Below are 20,803 nucleotides of genomic sequence, written 5' to 3'. Positions count from 1 at the left end.
TTCAGTCATTTTCACAGTCTTCATTCTTCCAATTCAAGAACATGGTATATCTCTCCCATCTGTTTATATCATCTTTAATTTCTTTCATCAGTGTCTTATAGTTTTCTGCATACAGGGCTTTTGTCTCCTTAGGTAGGTTTATTCCTAGGTATTTGATTCTTTTTGTTGCAGTGGTAAATGGGAGTGGTTCCTTAATTTCTCTTTCAGGTTTTTTATCATTAGTGTATAGGAATGCAAGAGATTTCTGTGCATTAATTTTGTATCCTGCTACTTTACCAAATTCATTGATTAGCTCTAGTAGTTTTCTTGTAGCATCTTCAGGATTCTCTGTGTATAGTATCATGTCATCTGGAAACAGTGACAGCTTTACTTCTTTTCCGATTTGAATTCCATTTATTTCTTTTTTTTCTCTAACTGCTTCTGCTAAAACTTCCAAAACTATGTTGAGTACTAGTGGTGAGAGTGGGCAACCTTTTCTTGTTCCTGATCTTAGAGGAAATGGTTTCGTTTTTTCACCACTGAGGATGATGTTGGCTGTGGGTTTGTCATATATGGCCTTTATTATGTTGAGGTAAGTTCCCTCTATGCCTACTTTCCGGAGGTTTTTTATAATAAATGGTTGTTGAAGTTTGTCGAAAGCTTTTTCTGCATCTGTTGAGATGATCATATGGTTTTTCCCCTTCAATTTGTTAATATGGCTTATCACATTGATTGATTTGTGTATACTGAAGAATCCTTGCATTCCTGGGAGAAACTCCACTTGATCATGGTGTATGATCCTTTTAATGTGTTGTTGGATTCTGTTTGCTAGTATTTTGTTGAGGAATTTTGCATCTACGTTCATCAGTGATATTGGCCTGTAGTTTTCTTTTTTTGTGACATCTTTGGTTTTGGTATCAGGGTGATGGTGGCCTCGTAGAATGAGTTTGGGAGTGTTCCTCCCTCTGCTATAATTTGGAAGAGTTTGAGAAGGATAGGTATTAGCTCTTCTCTAAATGTTTGATAGAATTTACCTGTGAAGCCACCTGGTCCTGGGATTTTGTTTGTTGGAAGATTTTTCTTCACAGTTTTAATTTCAGTGCTTGTGATTGATCTGTTTATATTTTCTATTTTTCCTGGTTTAGTCTTGGAAGGTTTTCCTTTTGTAGGAATTTGTCCATTTCTTCCAGGTTGTCCATTTTATTGGCATATAGTTGCTAGTAGTAATCTCTCATGATCCTTTGAATTTCTGCAGTGTCAGTTGTTACTGCTCGCTCTTCATTTATAATTCTGTTGATTTGAGCCTTCTCTCTTTTTTTCTTGGTGAGTCTGGCTAATAGTTTATCAATTATGTTTATATTCTCAAAGAATCAGCTTTTAGTTTTATTTATATTTGCTATTGTTTCCTTCATTTCTTTTATAATTTATTTCTGATCTGAACTTTATGGTTCCTTTCCTTCTGCTAACTTTGGGGGTTTTTTTGTTCTTTCTCTGCTTGCTTTAGGTGTAAGTTTAGGTGGTTTATTTGAGATTTTTCTTGTTTCTTGAGGTAGGATTGTATTGCTATAAACTTCCCTCTTAGAACTGCTTTTGCTGCATCCCATAGGTTTTGGGTCATCATGTTTTCACTGTCATTTGTTTCTGGGTATTTTTTGATTTTCTCTTTGATTTCTTCAGTGTTCTGGTTATTTAGTAGTGTATTGTTTAACCTCCGTGTGTTTGTTGTTTTTTAGAGACTTTTTCCTGTAATTGATATCTAGTCTCATAGCGTTGTGGCTGGAAAAGATACTTGATATGATTTCAGTTTTCTTAAATTTACCAAGACTTGATTTGTGACCGAAAATATGATCTATCCTGGAGAATGTTCCATGAGCACTTGAGAAGAAAGTGTATTCTGTTGTTTTTGGATGCAATGTCTTTTAAATACCAATTAAGTCCATCTTGTTTAGTGTATCATTTAAAGCTTGTGTTTTATTTATTTTCATTTCGGTTAGTCTGTCCATTGGTGAAAGTGGGGTGTTAAAGTTCCCTACTATTGTTGTGTTACTGTCAATTTCCCCTTTTGTGGCTGTTAGCATTTGCCTTATGTACTGAGGTGCTCCTGTGTTAAGTGAATAAATATTTACAATTGTTATATCTTCTTGTTGGATTGATCCCTTGATCATTACGTATTGTCCTTCTTTGTCTCTTGTAATAGTTTTTATTTTAAAGTTTGTTTTGTCTGAATTGAGAATTGCTACTCCAGCTTTCTTTTGATTTCCATTTGCATAGAATATCTTTTTCCATCCCCTCACTTTCAGTCTGTATGTGTCCCTAGGTTTGAAGTGGCTCTCTTGTAGACAGCAATTATATAGCTCTTGTTTTTGTATCCATTCAGCCAGAGTATGTCTTTGGTTGGAGCATTTAATCCACTTACCTTTAAGGTAGTTAACGATATGTATTTTCCTATTACCATTTTCTTAATTGTTTTGGGTTTGTTATTGTAGGTCTTTTCCTTCTCTTGTGTTTCCTGCCTAGAGAAGTTCCTTTAGCATTTGTTGTAAAGCTAGGTGGTGCTGAATTCTCTTAGCTTTTGCTTGTCTGTAAAGCTTTTAATTTCTCCATAGAATCTGAATGAGATCCTTGCTGGGTAGAGTAATCTTGCTTGTAGGTTTTCCCCTTTCATCACTTTAAATATGTCCCGCCACTCCCTTCTGGCTTGTAGAGTTTCTGCTGACAGATCAGCTGTTAACCTTATGGGGATTCCCTTGTATATTATTTGTTGCTTTTCCCTTGCTGCTTTTAATATTTTTTCTTTGTATTTAATTTTTGATAGTTTGAGTAATATGTGTCCTGGCATGTTTCTCCTTGGATTTATCCTGTATGGGACTGTCTGCACTTCCTGGACTTGATTGACTATTTCCTTTCCCGTGTTAGGGAAGTTTTCAACTATAATCTCTTCAAATATTTTCTCAGTCCCTTTCTTTTTCTCCTCTTCTTCTGGGACCCCTATAATTTGAATGCTGTTGCGTTTAATGTTGTCCCAGAGGTCTCTGAGACTGTCCTCAACTCTTTTCATTCTTTTTTCTTTATTCTGCTCTGTGGTCGTTATTTCCACTATTTTATCTTCCAGGTCACTTATCCTTTCTTCTGCCTGAGTTATTCTGCTATTGATTCGTTCTAGAGAATTTATAATTTCATTTATTGTTTTTCATCAATGTTTGTTTGCTCTTTAGTTCGTCTAGGTCCTTGTTAAACGTTTCTTGTATTTTCTCCATTCTATTTCCGGGATTTTGGATCATCTTTACTGTCATTACTCTGAATTCTTTTTCAGGTAGGCTGCCTATTTCCCCTTCATTTGTTTGGTCTGGTGGGTTTTTATCTTGCTCCTTCATCCGCTGTGTATTTGTCTTCTCATTTTACTTAACTTACTGTGTTTGGGGTCTCCTTTTTGCAGGCTGCAGGTTCATAATTCCTGTTATTTTTGGTGTCTGCCCCCAGTGGGTAAGGTTGGGTCAGTGGGTTGTGTAGGCTTCCTGGTGGAGGGGACTAGTGCCTGTGTTCTGGTGGATGAGGCTGGATCTTGTCTTTCTGGTCGGCAGGACCGCTTCCGGTGGTGTGTTTTCGGGTGTCTGTCACCTTATTATAATTTTAGTCAGCCTCTCTGCTAATGGGTGGGGTTGTGTTTTTGTCTTGCTAGTTGCTTGGCATAGGGTGTCCAGCACTGTAGCTTGCTGGTCGTTGAGTGGAGCTGGGTCTTAGCGTTGAGATGGAGGTCTCTGGGAGAGCTTTCACTGCTTGATATTACGTGAGGCTTGGAGATCTCTGGTGGACCAATGTCCTGAACTCAGCTCTCCCACCTCAGATGCTCAGGCCTGACACCTGGCCGGAGCACCAAGACCTTGTCAGCCACACAGCTCAGAAGAAAAGGGAGTAAAGAAAGAGAGAGGGAGAGACAGACAGACAGAGGGAGGGAGGGGGAAGAGGGGAAGGAGGGAGAGAGAAAGAAAGAAAAGAAAAAGTTATTAAAATAAAAAGTAAAAAAAAATACATTATTAAAAATAAAAATAGGGCTTCCCTGGTGGCACAGTGGTTGAGAGTCCGCCTGCTGATGCAGGGGACGCGGGTTCGTACCCCGGTCTGGGAGGATCCCACATGCCGCAGAACGGCTGGGCGCGTGAGCCATGGCCACTGAGCCTGCGCGTCCGGAGCCTGTGCTCCGCAATGGGAGAGGCCACAGCAATGAGAGGCCCGCGTACCGCAAAATAAAATAAAATAAAATAAAATAAAAATATATAGGAAAGTAATAATAATAAAAAAACAGAAAGTAAGAAAGAAGAGAGCAACCAAACCAAAAAAAAAAAACAGTCCACGAATGATAAGAAGTGCTGAAAACTATACTAAAAAAAACCAAAAAAAGATGGACGGGTAGAACCCTGGGACAGATGGTAAAAGCAGAGCTATACAGCAAATCACACAAAGAAGCATACACATACACACTCAGAAAAAGGGGAAAAAAATATGTATGTATATATGTGTGTGTGTGTATGTGTAAAAAGGAAGAGAGCAGCCAAATTAGTAAACAAATCTACCAATGTTAATAATCTCTAAATACTAAACTAAGATAAACATAAAACCAGAAACAAATTAAATGCAGAAAGCAAACCCCAGGTCTACAGTTGCTCCCAAAGTCCACCGCCTCAATTTTGGGATGATTCGTTGTCTATTCAGGTATTCCAGAGATGCAGGGTAGGTATATCAAGTTGACTGTGGAGCTTTAATCTGCTGCTCCTGAGGCTGCTGGGAGAGATTTCCCTTTCTCTTCTTTGTTTGCACAGCTCCTGAGGTTCAGCTTTGGACCGGCCCCGCCTCTTCGTGTAGGTCTCCTGAGGGCGTCTGTTCTTCGCTCATACAGGACAGGGTTAAAGGAGCCGCTGATTCGGGGGCTCTGGCTCACTCAGGTCGGGGGGAGGGAGGGGTATGGAATTCCGGGCGAGCCTGCGCAGCAGAGGCCAACGTGACGTTGCACCAGCCTGAGGCGCGCTGTGCGTTCTCCCGGGGAAGTTGTCCCAGGATCACGGGACCCTGGCAGTGGCGGGCTGCACAGGCTCCCGGGAGGGGCGGTGTGGATAGTGACCTGTGCTTGCAGACAGTCTTCTTGGTGGCGGCGGCAGCAGCCTTAGCGTCTCATGCCCGCCTCTGGGGTCCCCGCTGATAGCTGCGGCTTGCGCCTGTCTCTGGAGCTCCTTTAAGCAGGGCTCTTAATCCCCTCTCCTAGCGCACCAGGAAGCAAAGAGGCAAGAAAAAGTCTCTTTGGCAGCTCCAGACTTTTCTCGGACTCCCTCCCGGCTAGCCGTGGTGCACTAACCCCCTGCAGGCTGTGTTCACGCCGCCAACCCCAGTCCTCTCCCTGCGCTCCGACAGAAGCCCGAGCCTCAGCTCCCAGCCCCGCCGTCCCCGGCGGGTGAGCAGACAAGCCTCTCGGGCTGGTGAGTGCTGGTCGGCACCGATCCTCTGTGCGGGAATCTCTCCGCTTTGTCCTCCGCGCCCCTGATGCTGCGCTCTCCTCCGCGGCTCCGAAGCTTCCCCTCTCCCCGCCCCTGTCACCCCCCCCTCCCACCCCAGTCTCCGCCAGTGAAGGGGCTTCCTAGTGTGTGGAAACTTTCGTCCGTCTCAGCTCCCTCCCGGAGGTGCAGGTCCCGTCCCTATTCTTTTGTCTGTGTTTATTCTTTTTTCTTTTTCCCTACCCAGGTACGAGGGGAGTTTCTTGCCTTTTGGGAAGTCTGAGGTCTTCTGCCATCGTTCAGTAGCTGTTCTGTAGGAGTTGTTCCACGTGTAGATGTATTTGTGATGTATTTGTGGGGAAGAAGGTCATCTCCACGTCTTACTCCTCCGCCATCTTGAAGGTCCCCTTTTTTTTTGTATATTTTTAAGCTCCTTTCCTTTCTTCTGAAACTCCCATTCCTTCCATTATGTTCGTATACTGAATATGCATGTTCCACATTTCTGTGAGGCTCTGATCATTTTTTTCTGTTCTTTTTTCTGTTTTTTCTTTGTTTTATGTAATCTCTGTTGCTCTGTATTCACATTCACTAGTTATTTCTTTTGCCAGTTCATATATACTGTTGAGCCCCTCTAGGGAATTCTTTGTTTCAGCTATTATTTTCAACTCCGGAATTCCCCTTTTGGTCTTTTTGACAAAAATAGCAATTTCTGTCTCTTTATTGATATTTTCTATTGATATGATATCATTATCATTCCTCCCTTTATCTCTTTAATCCTAGTTTCCTTTTAAGTTCTTTACACATTGTTTTTTTTTTTTGGCCATGCCAAGTGGCTTGTGAGATCTTAGTTCCCCAACCAGGGATCGAAGCTAGGCCCACAGCAGTGAAAGTGCCGAGTCCTAACCACTGAACTGCCAGGGAATTCCCCTTTATACATGTTTATAATGGCAGTCTTGAATTCTTTTTCTGTTAACCTGACATTTGGTTGCCCTCATAGGTAGTTGATGTTGCCTGCTTTTTTTTTCAGTTTATATGCCATACTTTTGTGTTTCTTTGTATGTCTTGTAATTTTTTTTGTTCTTGGAAATTAGGCATTCTAGTAATATAATAAGTCTGTATATTGGTCTTTCTGCCACCGCCTGCTTCCTGCCCTGGCTTTTCATTGTAATTTGCTTGTTTATATGTTTGGTGACTGGCAGGGTTATTTTCATGAGGTCTGGTCCCACCCTGTCCCGTGTTTCTCTAGTGTTAAGCCTCTGATGTTGTTTCCCAGGGAGGAGCAGCTTTGGGTATGCTCAGTCACCCTCAGAGGATAGTGGTTTGGGCAGAGCTCCCATCCTCTTTCCCTGCCAACACCCATCTGTTTTGTTCTGAAATTTTCCAGCTCTTGGCTCTGTTGTTTTCAACAGTGCCCTTGGGCATAAACTGTTTTGTAGACTAATTCAATCAAATTTGGGGTCCTTTGAAGTATTGGTTCCTGAGGTCAGTCTTTGATTCTTGTTCTGATCTCAGGAGGACTCCTCCCAGCCATCTTCTCTCCTGCAAATGAGCTGGCCTAGAGTTTAGCTCTGTCATCTTGAATCTATGAACCTTTTCCCAATTACCTTTCACCACAGCCTCTACTCTTGTTCAGAGCCCTCTTAGGCCTGAACCTCTCCTTGCTCTGTTGCTGGGAGGAGAGTAAGAGCTATTTGTTTTACTGCCCGCTTCTCCTTCCCCCGGGCAGAACCTGCCAGGCAGGGCTCTGGAACTGGGAGTGGGGGAAACTACACTTCTGTGTGAGAGACACCCCGACTTTTGGAGCTGAGCACCCATGGGGAGGGTCACTAGCCTGAGATCTTCTTGAACTGCCTTTCCGGGTGTGGAACCACCATTTCATGAGCCCAAACAAGGGTGATTAGAGCTCCAGTATTCCCAGCAGACTCTCACACACGGTAAAGTTTCTGTTCCATGAGTGGGGTCTTAGAAGTAGAGAATCTCGACCTTGTAGCCTCAGCAACAGGTAGGTGGACAGGATCATAAATGCCGACCCCCTGCTCTCCCCAGGATCCCTGTGTCCTTGGCTGCACGGTCTGGAGTGGAGTCGGCCTCACAGAGCTGGCAGGCTGGAGGGAGGGAGTGGTCTTGGTTCTCATTTTTCTTGCCAAACTTTCATGGCATTTTTCTTGTTTAGATATTTCTTCCTTTGCTGTATGCCCTTAGGACCATTTCCAGAAGCTTTATTTATTTTTAAATATAAATTTATTTATTTACTTACTTATGGCTGGGTGTTGGGTCTTGGTTGCAGCGAGTGGGGGCTACTCTTTGTTGGGGTGCACGGGCTTCTCGTTGCTGTGGCTTTTCTTGTTGCAGAGCACGGGCTGCAGGTGCGTGGGATTCAGTAGTTGTGGCTCACGGGCTGTACAGTGCAGGCTCAGTAGTTGTGGCGCACGGACTTAGTTGCTCCGTGACATGTGGGATCTTCCCGGACCAGGGCTTGAACCTGTGTCCCCTGCATTGGCAGGGGGATTCTTAACCACTGCGCCACCAGGGAAGTCCCTCCAGAAGCTTTAAATGATTAGGGTTTTAAATTATTTTCACCAGTTTTCCTGGCAATCCCATCCATGTAGCTTTTTTACACTGTCATGCCTGAAGTCAAATTCTGTTGCATTGAATTTTCTTTTATTTTTCTGTTCTTAATTTCATCAATTTCTGGTTTTTTTTATTGTTTCGTTGCTTCTGCCTGCATTGGGCTCATTTGTTTTTCTTTTTCTAGTTTTTGAGATAAGACTTTATATTATTGATCAGACTTTTATTCTTTTCTAATGTATGTATTTTATTGCTATAAATTTCTGTGTCATCACCCCTGTAGCTTGTGTCCCACAAATTTTGTCATGTTGAATTTCCATTTTTATTCATCTCATCGTTTTTTTTTTTTTTTTTTTTTTTTGCGATACGCAGGCCTCTCACTGTTGTGGCCTCTCCTGTTGCGGAGCACAGGCTCCGGACGCGCAGGCTCAGCAGCCATGGCTCACGGGCCTAGCCGCTCCGCGTCATGTGGGATCTTCCCGGACTGGGGCATGAACCCATGTCCTCTGCATCGGCAGGCAGACCCTCAACCACTGCACCACCAGGGAAGCCCCATCTTATCGTATTTTTAAAATTTCCTTTGAGAGTTCTTTGATCCATGGATTATTTAGAAGCATGTTGTCCCTTTATATCTTTTTTCCTTCCCTTGCTTTTAGCTTGGTTTACATATTTCCTCTGCATGTATTTTGGTCCATATAAGACAGTGTTTGACAGTTATCTTTTCAACTGTGAAACATAATTTAGATGACTTGAGGAAATGGAACGTTTATTATATTTACCCATATTTTTGTTTACCATACATTTTCTTCCTTCTTGATGTTTCAGCATCTCTGCTTTATTGTTTTTTTTTCTGTTTAGACAGTTTTTTTTAGCCATTCCTTAGGGTAGGTCTGCTGGTCACATATCCTTTTAGTTTTCCTTCATCTGATAGTGTCTTGATTTCTTTCCATTCTTGAAGTATACTTTCAGTGTATATAGCATTCTGGATTGTTAGTTTTTTCTTAGCACTTGAAAAATATTGTTCCACTTCTTTCTGGCGTCCATGTTTTTTAATGAAAACTTTGCTGTCTTTTAAATTATTTTTCCCCTAATAAACAACATGTCATTTTTCTCCAGCTGCTTTCAAGACATTTTTATTTTCAAAAATTTAATGATTATGTGTCTTGACATGGATTTCTTTGGATTTTTCCTCTGGATTTTGTTAAGCTTCTTGAATTTATAGGTTTATGTCTCATGGCAGTTTGGGGAGATTTCAGCCATTATTTTTTTGTGTACCTTTTTCAGCTCTGAAAAAGTCTCCTTTCAGGGCAGCAGTGGCACCAAAGTTAAATCTTTGTTATAGTCCCACAGCTGCATGATATTTTTTTTCTGTCCTTTTTCTCTCTTCTTTTTAGATTGGGTCGTTTATTGTTCTGACTTCAAGGTTAGTGGTTCTTCCCTTTTTCCCCTCCATTCCGTAGTTGAGCCCAACTACAGAACTTTTTTTTTCTTTCTTTCTGCGATACGCGGGCCTCTCACTGTTGTTGCCTCTCCTGTTGCGGAGCACAGGCTCCGGACGCGCAGGCTCAGCGGCCATGGCTCACGGCCCCAGCCGCTTCGCGGCATGTGGGATCCCCCCGGACCGGGGCATGAACCCTTGTCCCCTGCATCGGCAGGCGGACTCTCAACCACCTGCGCCACCAGGAAAGCCCTACAGAACTTTTTATTTCACTTATTTTCTCTTTTAAAATTTGCATTTGATAGCTCAGTAAAATTGAGCTATCAAATATAAGAAAAAACGTTTTCCATTTACTTTTTCTTGGATATCTACTGACTCTTTGCTGAGGCTTTCTCTTTTTTCATGTTTTTCAAGTATGTTCACAGTTGGTCATTTAAGCATTTTTATCATGGTTACTTTAAAGTCATTTTCAGGTTATTCTCGTCTCAGTCTTGGTTATCTAGTGACTGTCTTTTTTTATTCAGTTTCAGATCTTCCTGGTTTTGGGTATGAGTGAATTTTTGTTGAAACCTTGGCATTTTCTGTATTGTGAGATTTGGCATCTTATTTAGAACTTTCTGTTTTAGCTAGTTTTCACTGATACCTCTCTGGCAAAGGAAGGCTGTCACTTACAGAAAAAATTTTTAAATGTTCTTAATGGATAAAAAGTAAATCTGGAAAGTTAATGAGTTTAAATAGTCAAGAAAATTTAGGGGAAGACTGAGGACTGAATTGCTCTATCCATTAGGAGTATCCTGCAGTATTATCTGGTTGTGGTTCAGATCAATAAGACAAAACAGGTGTCTGGACTAATCTTTAGTCTAATATATTGTTATTTACCACACAGAAGCTTGAATAGGTATTATCTTTGCTTTAAAGTTGTTGCTTTTAAGTCATTTCTTCTATTTTAAATTATTTAAGGCTGACTTTTCCATCCTTCTTCTGGAACTTCCTGCTGCATATGTTAAGTGAAGACACTTTAAATTAATTTGAGAAAGATAGCCTAGTCTCTTGTTTTTAATACACTCAGTGAGACTGTATGTTATAATAAAAGTCCAAAACAAAACTCTACTGTTCCAGATTCTTTTGGTTCCTAGGAATAGAAAAGCCAACTCTATGTGAATTAATCAAAAAAGGGAATTTATTGACTGTTTTAATGGTAGTTTTAGCTCCGTGCATGGCTGCACCCAGGGACTCAGATAATATTAGGGGTTGCTTTCTCTCACTTTCACTCTTAGGCAGCCTTTCCCCCTTTTGATGTCTGTACCCTCACCTTTACCTCCACCCCTCATTTCCCAACATTTTCAGGCTTACATTCGTCCATCCTTTCTTTTCTAACAGTTCTTACACAAGTACTTGGCCTGTTTGGGGTCACAAGTCTATCCCCGAAGTAATCAATTTGGACTTGGGGATAAAATATGTTGATGGCTGCAGTGGATCATGTGTTCACCCTTAGAGCTGGAATGGAGGGCAGTAGGCTCCACATGGCTTAAGGATCGAGGAGTAATTCTCTGAAAAACTGAGGCACCCCACAAAACGGTCTCTTCTGTGCCTAGTTGGAGGCTCTGTCCAAGACCATGGGCACTTTGGAACTAGAGGAGGAACAGTTCTTGTTCTTCCTCAGACAGTGCCATGTATAGTTTTGCTTGTTTTTCTCTGCTTGGGATACATCCCGGATGTTCAGATGGCTGCCTTCCTCATTTCCTTCATATCTCTGTTCAGATGTCATCTCTTCAGGCTTACTGATGTCCCTGTAAAATAGTGCCACCACCACCAGCCACATGCCTCTTTCAAACCCTTTGCCATGCTTTTAACTTCATAGTGAGTGAATATGTTTATCTTCTGTCTTCCTCCATCTGAAGAAGGACCTTGTTTATCCAGTTTACTGCCATACTCTAGGTTCCTAGGACAGTGCTTGGCACATTGCAGGCATTCAAATATTTGTCTGTTAAACAAAGGAATACACGAGTATTGTGATAGGAAAATGAAAAACAAAAGGAGAAATGAGGGCAGAGAGGACTGTCATGACCAAAAGAGACAAATGGCTTTTAAAGTATGGAGGAACTTGTTTGGCGAGGAGGAGGGTAATGTTTGATACTGAGCAATTAGGAACATATTCCTGTTGCATCCCTGCTGTTTCTTTTACTAGAGGCTTCTAATAAAGGCTTCTGTCTTTCCTTATTAAGGACATTGTTAATTACTAGCTCATGATTAAATTAAAATTTTCGTTAATTAAAAGTAGCTTAAATGATGCCTTTCTGTTAACATGATGGATAGCAGCACTGTAAAGTAGAAATGTTGCAAGCTACAAATGTGAGCCACATAGGTAAGTTAAATTTTTTAGTAGCCACATAAAAATATTTCAGAAGAAATAGATGAAATTAATCTTAATATTATGTTTAGCTCAACATATTTGAGCCATCATTTTAACATATAGCCATTGTAAATTTTGTTGGAAATATTTCACATTCTTTTTTGGGGTATTAAGTATTAGAAATCTGGTATATGTTTTATATTTACAGTACATCTCAATTTAGACTAGTCAGTTTTGATGCTCATTAGCTGCTGGTGGCTAGTGACTACTGTATAAGACATCACAGTCTAGAACATATATGCATGCATTCCTTTATTCAGTAAGCACTTTAGAATAGTTCCACATACCATTCTAAATGCTTGGAGTTTGTGGATGAAGAAGACAGATGGAATCTCTGGTTTCAGGAGTTTATATTTTCTCACAAAGGGACAGATAATTAAATAAATAAAATAACTTTGAATAGGGATAAGTGGGAAGGATGTTATTTATATTGATTGATTTAAGTAATATACATAACATAAAGTGTACAGATCTTAAGTATATATCAGTAGATGAATGTTTATGCAGTATGACTACCACCCAGATCACAAGGCCCCCCTGCCCTTTGGTAAGAAGTTTGAAAGACTTTTACGTGGAAGAAGGGGTGAGTGGGAAGAATGTGTATTATCTTTTCTACTTTTGAGAGACATGGAAAGGAAGAAATATTTTTCTGGACTACTGCACTGTTCAGTTTTGGGAAGAAGGAGTTAAGCTTGGAGCCAAATCTGTCCTTTGTCTTTGAGCCCCCATTTTTTATTTTTATTTTTTTAAGATTTTTATTTTTTGATGTGGACCAATTTTAAAGTTTTTATTGAATTTGTTACAATATTGCTTCTGTTTTATGTTTTGGTTTTTTGGCCAAGAGGCATGTGGGATCTTAGCTCCCAGACCAGGGATCAAACCTGCACGCCCTGCAATTGATGGCGAAGTCCTAACCACTGGACCATCAGGGAAGTCCCTGAGCCCCCATTTTTAATTTTTATTTATTTATTTGTTTGTTTGTTTGCTTATTTATTTATTTTTGTGGTATGTGGGCTTCTCACTGCTGTGGCCTCTCCTGTTGCGGAGCACAGGCTCCGGACACGCAGGCTCAGCGGCCATGGCTCACAGGCCCAGCCACTCTGCGGCACATGGGATCTTCCTGGACTGGAGCACGAACCCATGTCCCCTGCGTCGGCAGGTGGACTCTCAACCACTGCGCCACCGGGGAAGCCCGCCCCCATTTCTTAGTGGTAACATATTTTTTAAAAGACTCTGCTGCCCCCTACTATCTAAAATGAGCTGAGAAACAGTTCTAGAACTATACTAAGTGAAGAGGTCTATTGTTTTATTTAGGGTTTTAGTAATAACAGAGTTAACCATGGACTTCCCTGGTGGTCCAGTGGTTAAGATTCCGTGCATGCTTCCACTGCAGTGGGTTCAGGTTTGATCCCTGATCAGGGAAGTTCCACATGCTGCGTGAGGTGTGGCCAAAAAAAACAAAACAAAAGTTAACCGTGATATTTCATACTCTGAGTGCATTATAAATTCTGCATTGATTCTATGATATTTATTAACTAAATATACATAATATTGGATTATTCACATTAATAATTTTTTTCAAAAGAGTAAAGCAAATTTGTACTCTGATATTTAGAAAGTTTGAATTATTTCTTTTTTAAAATAATTAAGTAATTAATTTATGGCTGCGTTGGGTCTTCGTTGCTGTGCATGGGCTTTCTCTAGTTGTGGCGAGTGGGGTCTACTCTGCGTTGCAGTGTGCAGGCTTCTCATTGCAGTGGCTTCTCTTGTAGTAGAGCACGGGCTCTAGGCGCGTGGGCTTCAGTAGTTGTGGCACACAGGCTTAGTTGCTCCGCGGCATGTGGGATCTTCCCAGACCAGGGCTCGAACCCGTGTCCCCTGCATTGGCAGGTGGATTCTTAACCACTGCGCCACCAGGGAAGCCCTCAAATCATTTCTTAAAAAGGTAGTATGGTTTGCATATTTGCATACTCCAACTTTACAAACAGATTAGTAAATGTGGATGTAATGTTTTTCACTTTAGAATCTTTTATAATTCAACTTCCTTCTGGGGGAGTTAATGGCATTTTAAAAATCAGGTATTTGTTTGTTACTCTTGTGTTTATGTAGAACTTGAGGGAGTTGGTAGGTTTAATAGATAATTCTATATAAATCTTATTAAAATTAGGTTTTCTTAGTGTTTTAAAATGATATTAAGAAGAGAATATAAATTGTAGGCCACATGCTTTATGTGTGAATGATGATTATCGTTTTATCTTTGCAGATTTTGAAAGATATAGCCAACCGATACCATATGATGAGAGGTTCCAAAATACATTTTGTGCCAGGCTGGGATTGTCATGGCTTACCCATTGAAATAAAAGTATTATCAGAACTTGGTGGAAAAGCTCAGAATCTTTCAGCTATGGAAATTAGAGAGAAAGGTAAATAATCTCTATTTCTGTTTTAAAATGGTATTTGTAAACACTGCTTCCTTGGAAAAGTCAGGGCTTTATCAAAGACACCTGTTGTGTTTTGGTTTTTGCTATTGTTTTTCGCTTATAATGACATCTGTTGGAAACCACTTTGTGTCAAAGAAAATTAAGATTTTGTGTAATTGACTTTTATGAGAACTTATGTTCAGAAATGAAGGAAAGATTTGTGAACACATCCAAGTACATTTTTCAGTTCTTTAGTCTTCACATTTTGTTGAAATTATGGTTTTGGTCAATGTTTTTATTTACTTTCTTGGCTAGGACTTGACCTATTTTAGGTGCTAAACCAAAAGTAAATTTTAAATTAAAAATTGTTTTGAAAGATCTCTTTTTTTGATCCTTTCCTTCCATAGAATGTGTCAGGGAGGACTCTTCTATCCTTTTTCTTTTTTTTTTAATTAATTAACTTTTTTGGCTGCATTGGGTCTTCATTGCTACACACAGGCTTTCGCTAGTTGCGACGAGCCAGGCCTTCTCTTCGTTGTGCGCGGTTTTCTCATTGCGGTGGCTTCTCTTGTTGTGGAGCACGGGCTCTAGGTGCACAGGCTTCAGTAGTTGTGACACAGGGGTCAGTAGTTGTGGCTCATGGGCTCTAGAGCGCAGGCTCAGTGGTTGTGGCGCACGGGCTTAGTTGCTCTGCGGCATGTGGGGTCTTCCTGGACCAGGGATCGAACCCGTGTCCCCTGCATTGGCAGACGGATTCTTAACCACTATGCCACGAGGGAAGTCCCCCTTCTGTTCTTATATGTTAAACTGTTTTTGTTTTTTTTTTAAGGGCTCCTCAGTGTTTATTTATTTATTTACTTTTGGCTGCTTTGGGTCTTTACTGCTGTGTGCGGGCTTTCTCTAGTTGCGATGAGCGGGGGCTACTCTTCGTTGTGGTGCATGGGTTTCTTATTGTGGCAGCTTCTCTTGTTGCAGGCCACGGGCTCTAGGCACATGGGCTTCAGTAGTTGTGGCTCTCGGGCTCAGTAGTTGTGTCTTATGGGCTCTAGAGCACAGGCTCAGTAGTTGTGGCACACAGGCTTAGTTGCTCCATGGCATGTAGGATCTTCCTGGAACAGGGCTCGAACCTGTGTCCCCTGCATTGGCAGGGGGATTCTTAACCACTGTGCCACCAGGGAAGTCCCTAAACTATTTTATAATTGGATATGATTGTGAAGATTTCATACTTCCTTATGAAAGAGTATTATTGGTTGTACTGGTTAATTTTGTTTGTGTGTATATATAATGAAATAAGAATTGTTCTCTGACCTTTTCTTAAACTGAGAAATATGAAGAATAACTTTTCCAGTTTATTTTTTCTAAAAGTAAGGCCATTTTATGATCTCTCAATAATAGAGGAGATGGTAACAAAATTTTAACTTTTGAAATTTTAGTTAATTTTAGAATTTGTTGTAGGTATCTTCTGAACACTTTAACTTTCAGATAATTTTCCTATTAAAAATTTTTATAGTCTAAATTGTGTACAGTACGTGCATTTAGAGAGATACATGCTAAACCACGTTTAAGAATTTGAATTAATTTGTTTTCAAAAGCTTTTTGTTTCTTTATTGTTTTTAGCTAGATCATTCGCTAAGGCAGCAATTGAGAAACAGAAATCGGCATTTATTCGTTGGGGAATAATGGCAGATTGGAATAATTGCTACTATACATTTGATGGAAGATATGAAGCCAGACAGTTGAGAATTTTCTATGAAATGTATGATAAGGTAATAAAAGTTTTTTTTTTCTTTGAGTATGTTAAAATATGTGTTACAGAATTCCAGCTTTCATTTTTCTTTGTCTTTTATAGGGCTTGATTTATCGATCTTATAAACCTGTGTTTTGGTCTCCCTCATCAAGGTATTTATGTCTTTTTGGTATTCAAGGGGAGAATTTTGTGAGGGTTCCAAATATTTATGTTTAATATTTTTAAACCTTAGGACTGCATTGGCTGAAGCAGAACTTGAATATAATCCAGAGCATGTCAGTTGCTCAGTATATGTAAAATTTCCTCTCTTGAAACCTTCTCCTAAGTTGGCATCTCTTATAGGTAAGATTTATCTGTTGCTTGAGTTTATTAAAGTTATGGAATTATAACATTTGATTTGCTAGCATATTTGAAATTTTATTTTCACAGATGGTTCATCTCCTGTTAGTTTCTTAGTCTGGACCACCCAGCCTTGGACAATTCCAGCCAATCAGGCTGTTTGTTATATGCCAGAATCAAAGTAGGTATATTATTGCAATTTTTGTTTTATTCACAAATAGGATCAATTCTATTTTTAGCATTATTTTGATCTTATTTAATCCTTATTATCCTTTTAAAATTAGTGAATTATAACTTAGTTCATATAGATTTTATTAAGCTTTAGTTCATATAGGTTAAAGATTATAGGGCTTCCTTGGTGGCGCAGTGGTTGAGAGTCCGCCTGCCGTTGCAGGGGACACGGGTTCGTGCCCTGGTCCAGGAAGATCCCACATGCCGCGGAGCGGCTAGGCCCGTGAGCCATGGCTGCTGAGCCTGTGCGTCCGGAGCCTGTGCTCCGCAACGGGAGAGGCCACAACAACGAGAGGCCTGCGTACCACAAAAAAAAAAAAAAAAAAAAAAAAAAAAAGATTATAAGTTTCAGTTCATATAGATTTTATTAAGCTTTAGAGGATTCTACTTAAGACCTTATTTCTACCTTTTTTGGAAAAGAAAACAGAAATGTAAGGAATGAAGTCCCTTGAAAATAGTACTTTTTTGATCTTAAAGTTAGTTTTTCTAAAATAATGTAAAACATTTAAAATGTTATCTGTGGTTTTTCTTTTTTCATTATTAGTAATTTACTCCTAAAATTTTATTTTAGATATGCTGTCGTGAAGTGTTCCAAATCTGGAGACTTTTACGTTTTAGCTGCAGATAAAGTAACATCTGTTGCTTCTACTTTGGAAACAACATTTGAGGTTATTTCAACATTTTCTGGTAAGGATTTACAGGTATTCTGACCATCAAAGTCATCAAAATATTGGGTTGATCTTAGTTTAGTACCTTGCTGAAGATTTCTTATTGTGAATCAAAACAGATATGGCCTCTACCTTTCTAGAATATATTTTACATTAATTAAACTGAAGGAGAATATGCATTGAACATGATAGGAGTATAGAAAATGTGAACATTGACAAAGGCACAATAGATTAAAAAAACATTTTTGGCAAATATCCAGTGGAAAATTAGACAGATGCCCTTTGTACAACATATAATGTACAAATTTCCCTCTAAAATTTTATTCAAAATTAAATTATTGAAAATTACTTTTATCTGATTTGATGAAGGGAGCAAGGAAGGAAATAAATACATTTATTTTGGGGTATATGATTTTAATAAGGAAGTTGAATAAATTCTGAAAGTTATTTCCAAGATAGCATTTCTATCAAAAGGATCCTTAGTAAGCTATAATTTGGGACTTCTGAAGTAGTGGCTGATTTTGAAATACAACTATGGATGAAAGAATGCTCAACATCATTAATCATTAGAGAAATGCAAATCAAAACTACAATGAGATATCATCTCATACCAGTCAGAATGGCCATCATCAAAAAAAATCTATAAACAATAAATGTTGGAGAGGGTGTGGAGAAAAGGGAACCCTCTTGCACTGTTGGTGGGGATGTAAATTGATACAGCCACTATGGAGAACAGTATGGAGGTTCCTTAAAAATCTACAAAATAGAACTACTATACGACCCAGCAATCCCACTACTGGGCATATACCCTGAGAAAACCATAATTCAAAAAGAGTCATGTACCAAAATGTTCATTGCAGCTCTATGTACAATAGCCAGGACATGGAAGCAACCTAAGTGTACATCAGCAGATGAATGGATAAAGAAGATGTGGCACCTATATACAATGGAATATTACTCAGCCATAAAAAGAAACGAAATTGACCTATTTGTAATGAGATGGATGGACCTAGAGTCTGTCATACAGAGTGAAGCAAGTCAGAAAGAGAAAAACAAATACCATATGCTAACACATATATATGGAGTCTCAGGGGAAAAAAAAAGGTCCTGAAGAACGTAGGGGCAAGACGGGAATAAAGACACAGACCTACTAGAGAATGGACTTGAGGATATGGGGAGGGGGAAGGGTAAGCTGTGACAAAGTGAGAGAGTGGCATGGACATATATACACTACCAAACGTAAAATAGATAGCTAGTGGGAAGCAGCCGCATAGCACAGGGAGATCAGCTCCGTGCTTTGTGACCACCTAGAGGGGTGGGGTAGGGAGGGTGGGAGGGAGGGAGACGCAAGAGGGAGGAGATATGAGAACATATGTATATGTATAACTGATTCACTTTGTTATAAAGCAGAAACTAACATACCATTGTAAAGCAATTGTACTCCAATAAAGATGTTAAAAAAAATATAACTGGAAATCTAGGGAAGTTTAAAATTACCTTTGATCCTTAGGGATGATATATCTTTGAGTTTCTTACAAAAGAAAAAAAAAATCACAAGAGTAGACACTCAAAAATGGAAAGATTGTCTAGCAAAGTAAGGAAGGCCTCAAAATGCACTGCTTTAGATATAAACCAGTTAGAGGTTTAAACAAACTTAACAAAAATCAAAAGGTTTTTAATGCCAAAGGCATGAAAGAAGCTCCAGAATGTTTAATATTTAATACCCTTTGGACCTTGTTGGTGCATTAGGTAACTTAGAGGCTCCAGTATATTCTTTACTCCATACACCTCTCTCACTTCTTTTTAAAAAAATTGATATGTAATTGATATATAACATTATATTAGTTTCAGGCATTCAAAATAATGATTCAATATTTGTATATATTGTGAAATGATCACCATAAGTCTAGTTAACATCCATCGTCACACATAGTTGCAAATTTTTTTTGTTGTGATGAGCACTTTTAAGATCTAATCCCTTAGTAACTTTCAAATATACAGCACAGTATTATTAACCACAGTCCACCTCTTTTTTAAGTGCAAAAGGTATTAATAGACTTCCTTGACATGTTAGATGTTGTTAACAGAAGTTGAGTGGCTTCTCAAAGGGTTTTTGAAAGTATTAAGGTTAAATTTAAAGGTCATTTTTCTAGACTGCATTATTGTTTCAAATTATTACTTTGTGAAAAATTAATTATTGCCATTTTTAGCCACCATGTTTCAGAGGAATATATATACTTCTCATTCGTGGCCTATATTTTCTTGTTTTCTGATTTGTAAATTGGGGATAATGTTAGCTGCTTTGTAGTATTATGAAGATGAGGTAAGAATTTATGTTGAGTCTAGTACATGTGGGTGCCCAGTAACTGTCAGGTATTATTTATCATCTCTTACCTTTTTAGGGTAACATGAAAAGCTACGAGTTCCCGCAGAGATAGTATTAGAACGTACTAGTCATTGACCTGTTGATCTAGAATTTTTTGTCCTCTATTCTAAAAGGTACATAACTGCACATAAATTAGAGAAGTTATTTTGGATTCATTTGATTATCTATTTTTTATAATAATTGCTAATATTTTAAAGCATCTACAGTGTGGCAAGTATTGTGATAAGTACCCAAAATGCTTAACGTGCATTAACCCAGTTTATGTTCACAGCAGACCTCTGAGGTAGGAACCGTAATTGTTCACATTTTATAGATTCCTGAAGGTCACAGAACAAATAGAAGGGAAAGCCAGAATTTGAGCCCAGTCTTATCCCAGATTCTGCTCTTTTCAGCTGATGTCTATTGCTAATCTTAAAGAGGTAGAAGAATTGCTATATAAAATAATTCTTTTTTTTTTTTTTTTTTTTGCTGTATGGGGGCCTCTCACTGTTGTGGCCTCTCCCGCTGTGGAGCACAGGCTCCGGACGCGCAGGCTTAGTGGCCATGGGCTCACGGGCCCAGCCGCTCTGCGGCATGTGGGATCTTCCCGGCCCGGGGCACGAACCCGTGTCCCCTGCATCGGCAGGCAGACTCTCAAACACTGCGCCACCAGGGAAACCCTAAAATAATTCTTAATTGTGGCTTTCTTTCCGCACAGGTGTTGACTTGGAAAATGGTACTTGTGCTCATCCTTTCATTTCTGAGAGGGTGTCTCCTCTTTTACCTGCCAGTCATGTGACCATGACAAAAGGAACAGGGTTGGTTCACACAGCCCCAGCTCATGGTATGGAAGATTACAGTGTAGCTTCTCAACACAACTTGTCCATGGTACTGCTCCTCTTTTTTCCTTTTAAATTATTGCTTTTGAAGAATTAAAGCAATAAACCCTAACTAATGTCTTTACTTTTGATAATAAACAATAATTTTTGTCATCGTAGTTAAGTTGTGAAATGCTTCTGTGCAATAAGCCTCCAAAGCCTTATTAACTCATACTAATTGAGAACGATTTCCCAGAATTAGCACAAAATTGTCACAGAGTTAGAATTGAAGAATGCATAGTAAATGGGGGCATTTTTTTTTTCCAAGTATTAA

The 20,803-nt window shown here is 39.5% G+C and overlaps 1 protein-coding gene across 1 annotated transcript in view; it reads left to right on the top strand.

Annotated features, from left to right (window-relative positions):
• Nucleotides 1–20,803, top strand: part of IARS2 (isoleucyl-tRNA synthetase 2, mitochondrial) — a 68,549-nt gene that overhangs the window by 13,522 nt on the left and 34,224 nt on the right. Inside the window, exons 3-9 of the mRNA XM_067729719.1 lie at nucleotides 14,145–14,304; nucleotides 15,919–16,067; nucleotides 16,151–16,200; nucleotides 16,281–16,390; nucleotides 16,478–16,568; nucleotides 17,190–17,305; nucleotides 20,370–20,539. Of these exons, the coding sequence (XP_067585820.1) occupies nucleotides 14,145–14,304; nucleotides 15,919–16,067; nucleotides 16,151–16,200; nucleotides 16,281–16,390; nucleotides 16,478–16,568; nucleotides 17,190–17,305; nucleotides 20,370–20,539 (846 nt within the window). The remainder of the gene's footprint in view (nucleotides 1–14,144; nucleotides 14,305–15,918; nucleotides 16,068–16,150; nucleotides 16,201–16,280; nucleotides 16,391–16,477; nucleotides 16,569–17,189; nucleotides 17,306–20,369; nucleotides 20,540–20,803) is intronic.

The sequence above is a fragment of the Pseudorca crassidens genome, chromosome 2 (genome assembly GCF_039906515.1).
Source record: "Pseudorca crassidens isolate mPseCra1 chromosome 2, mPseCra1.hap1, whole genome shotgun sequence".
Lineage (NCBI taxonomy): Eukaryota > Metazoa > Chordata > Mammalia > Artiodactyla > Delphinidae > Pseudorca > Pseudorca crassidens.
The sequence above is the reverse complement of the archived record's forward strand: the minus strand, read 5'-3'. Positions and strand labels throughout refer to the sequence as shown.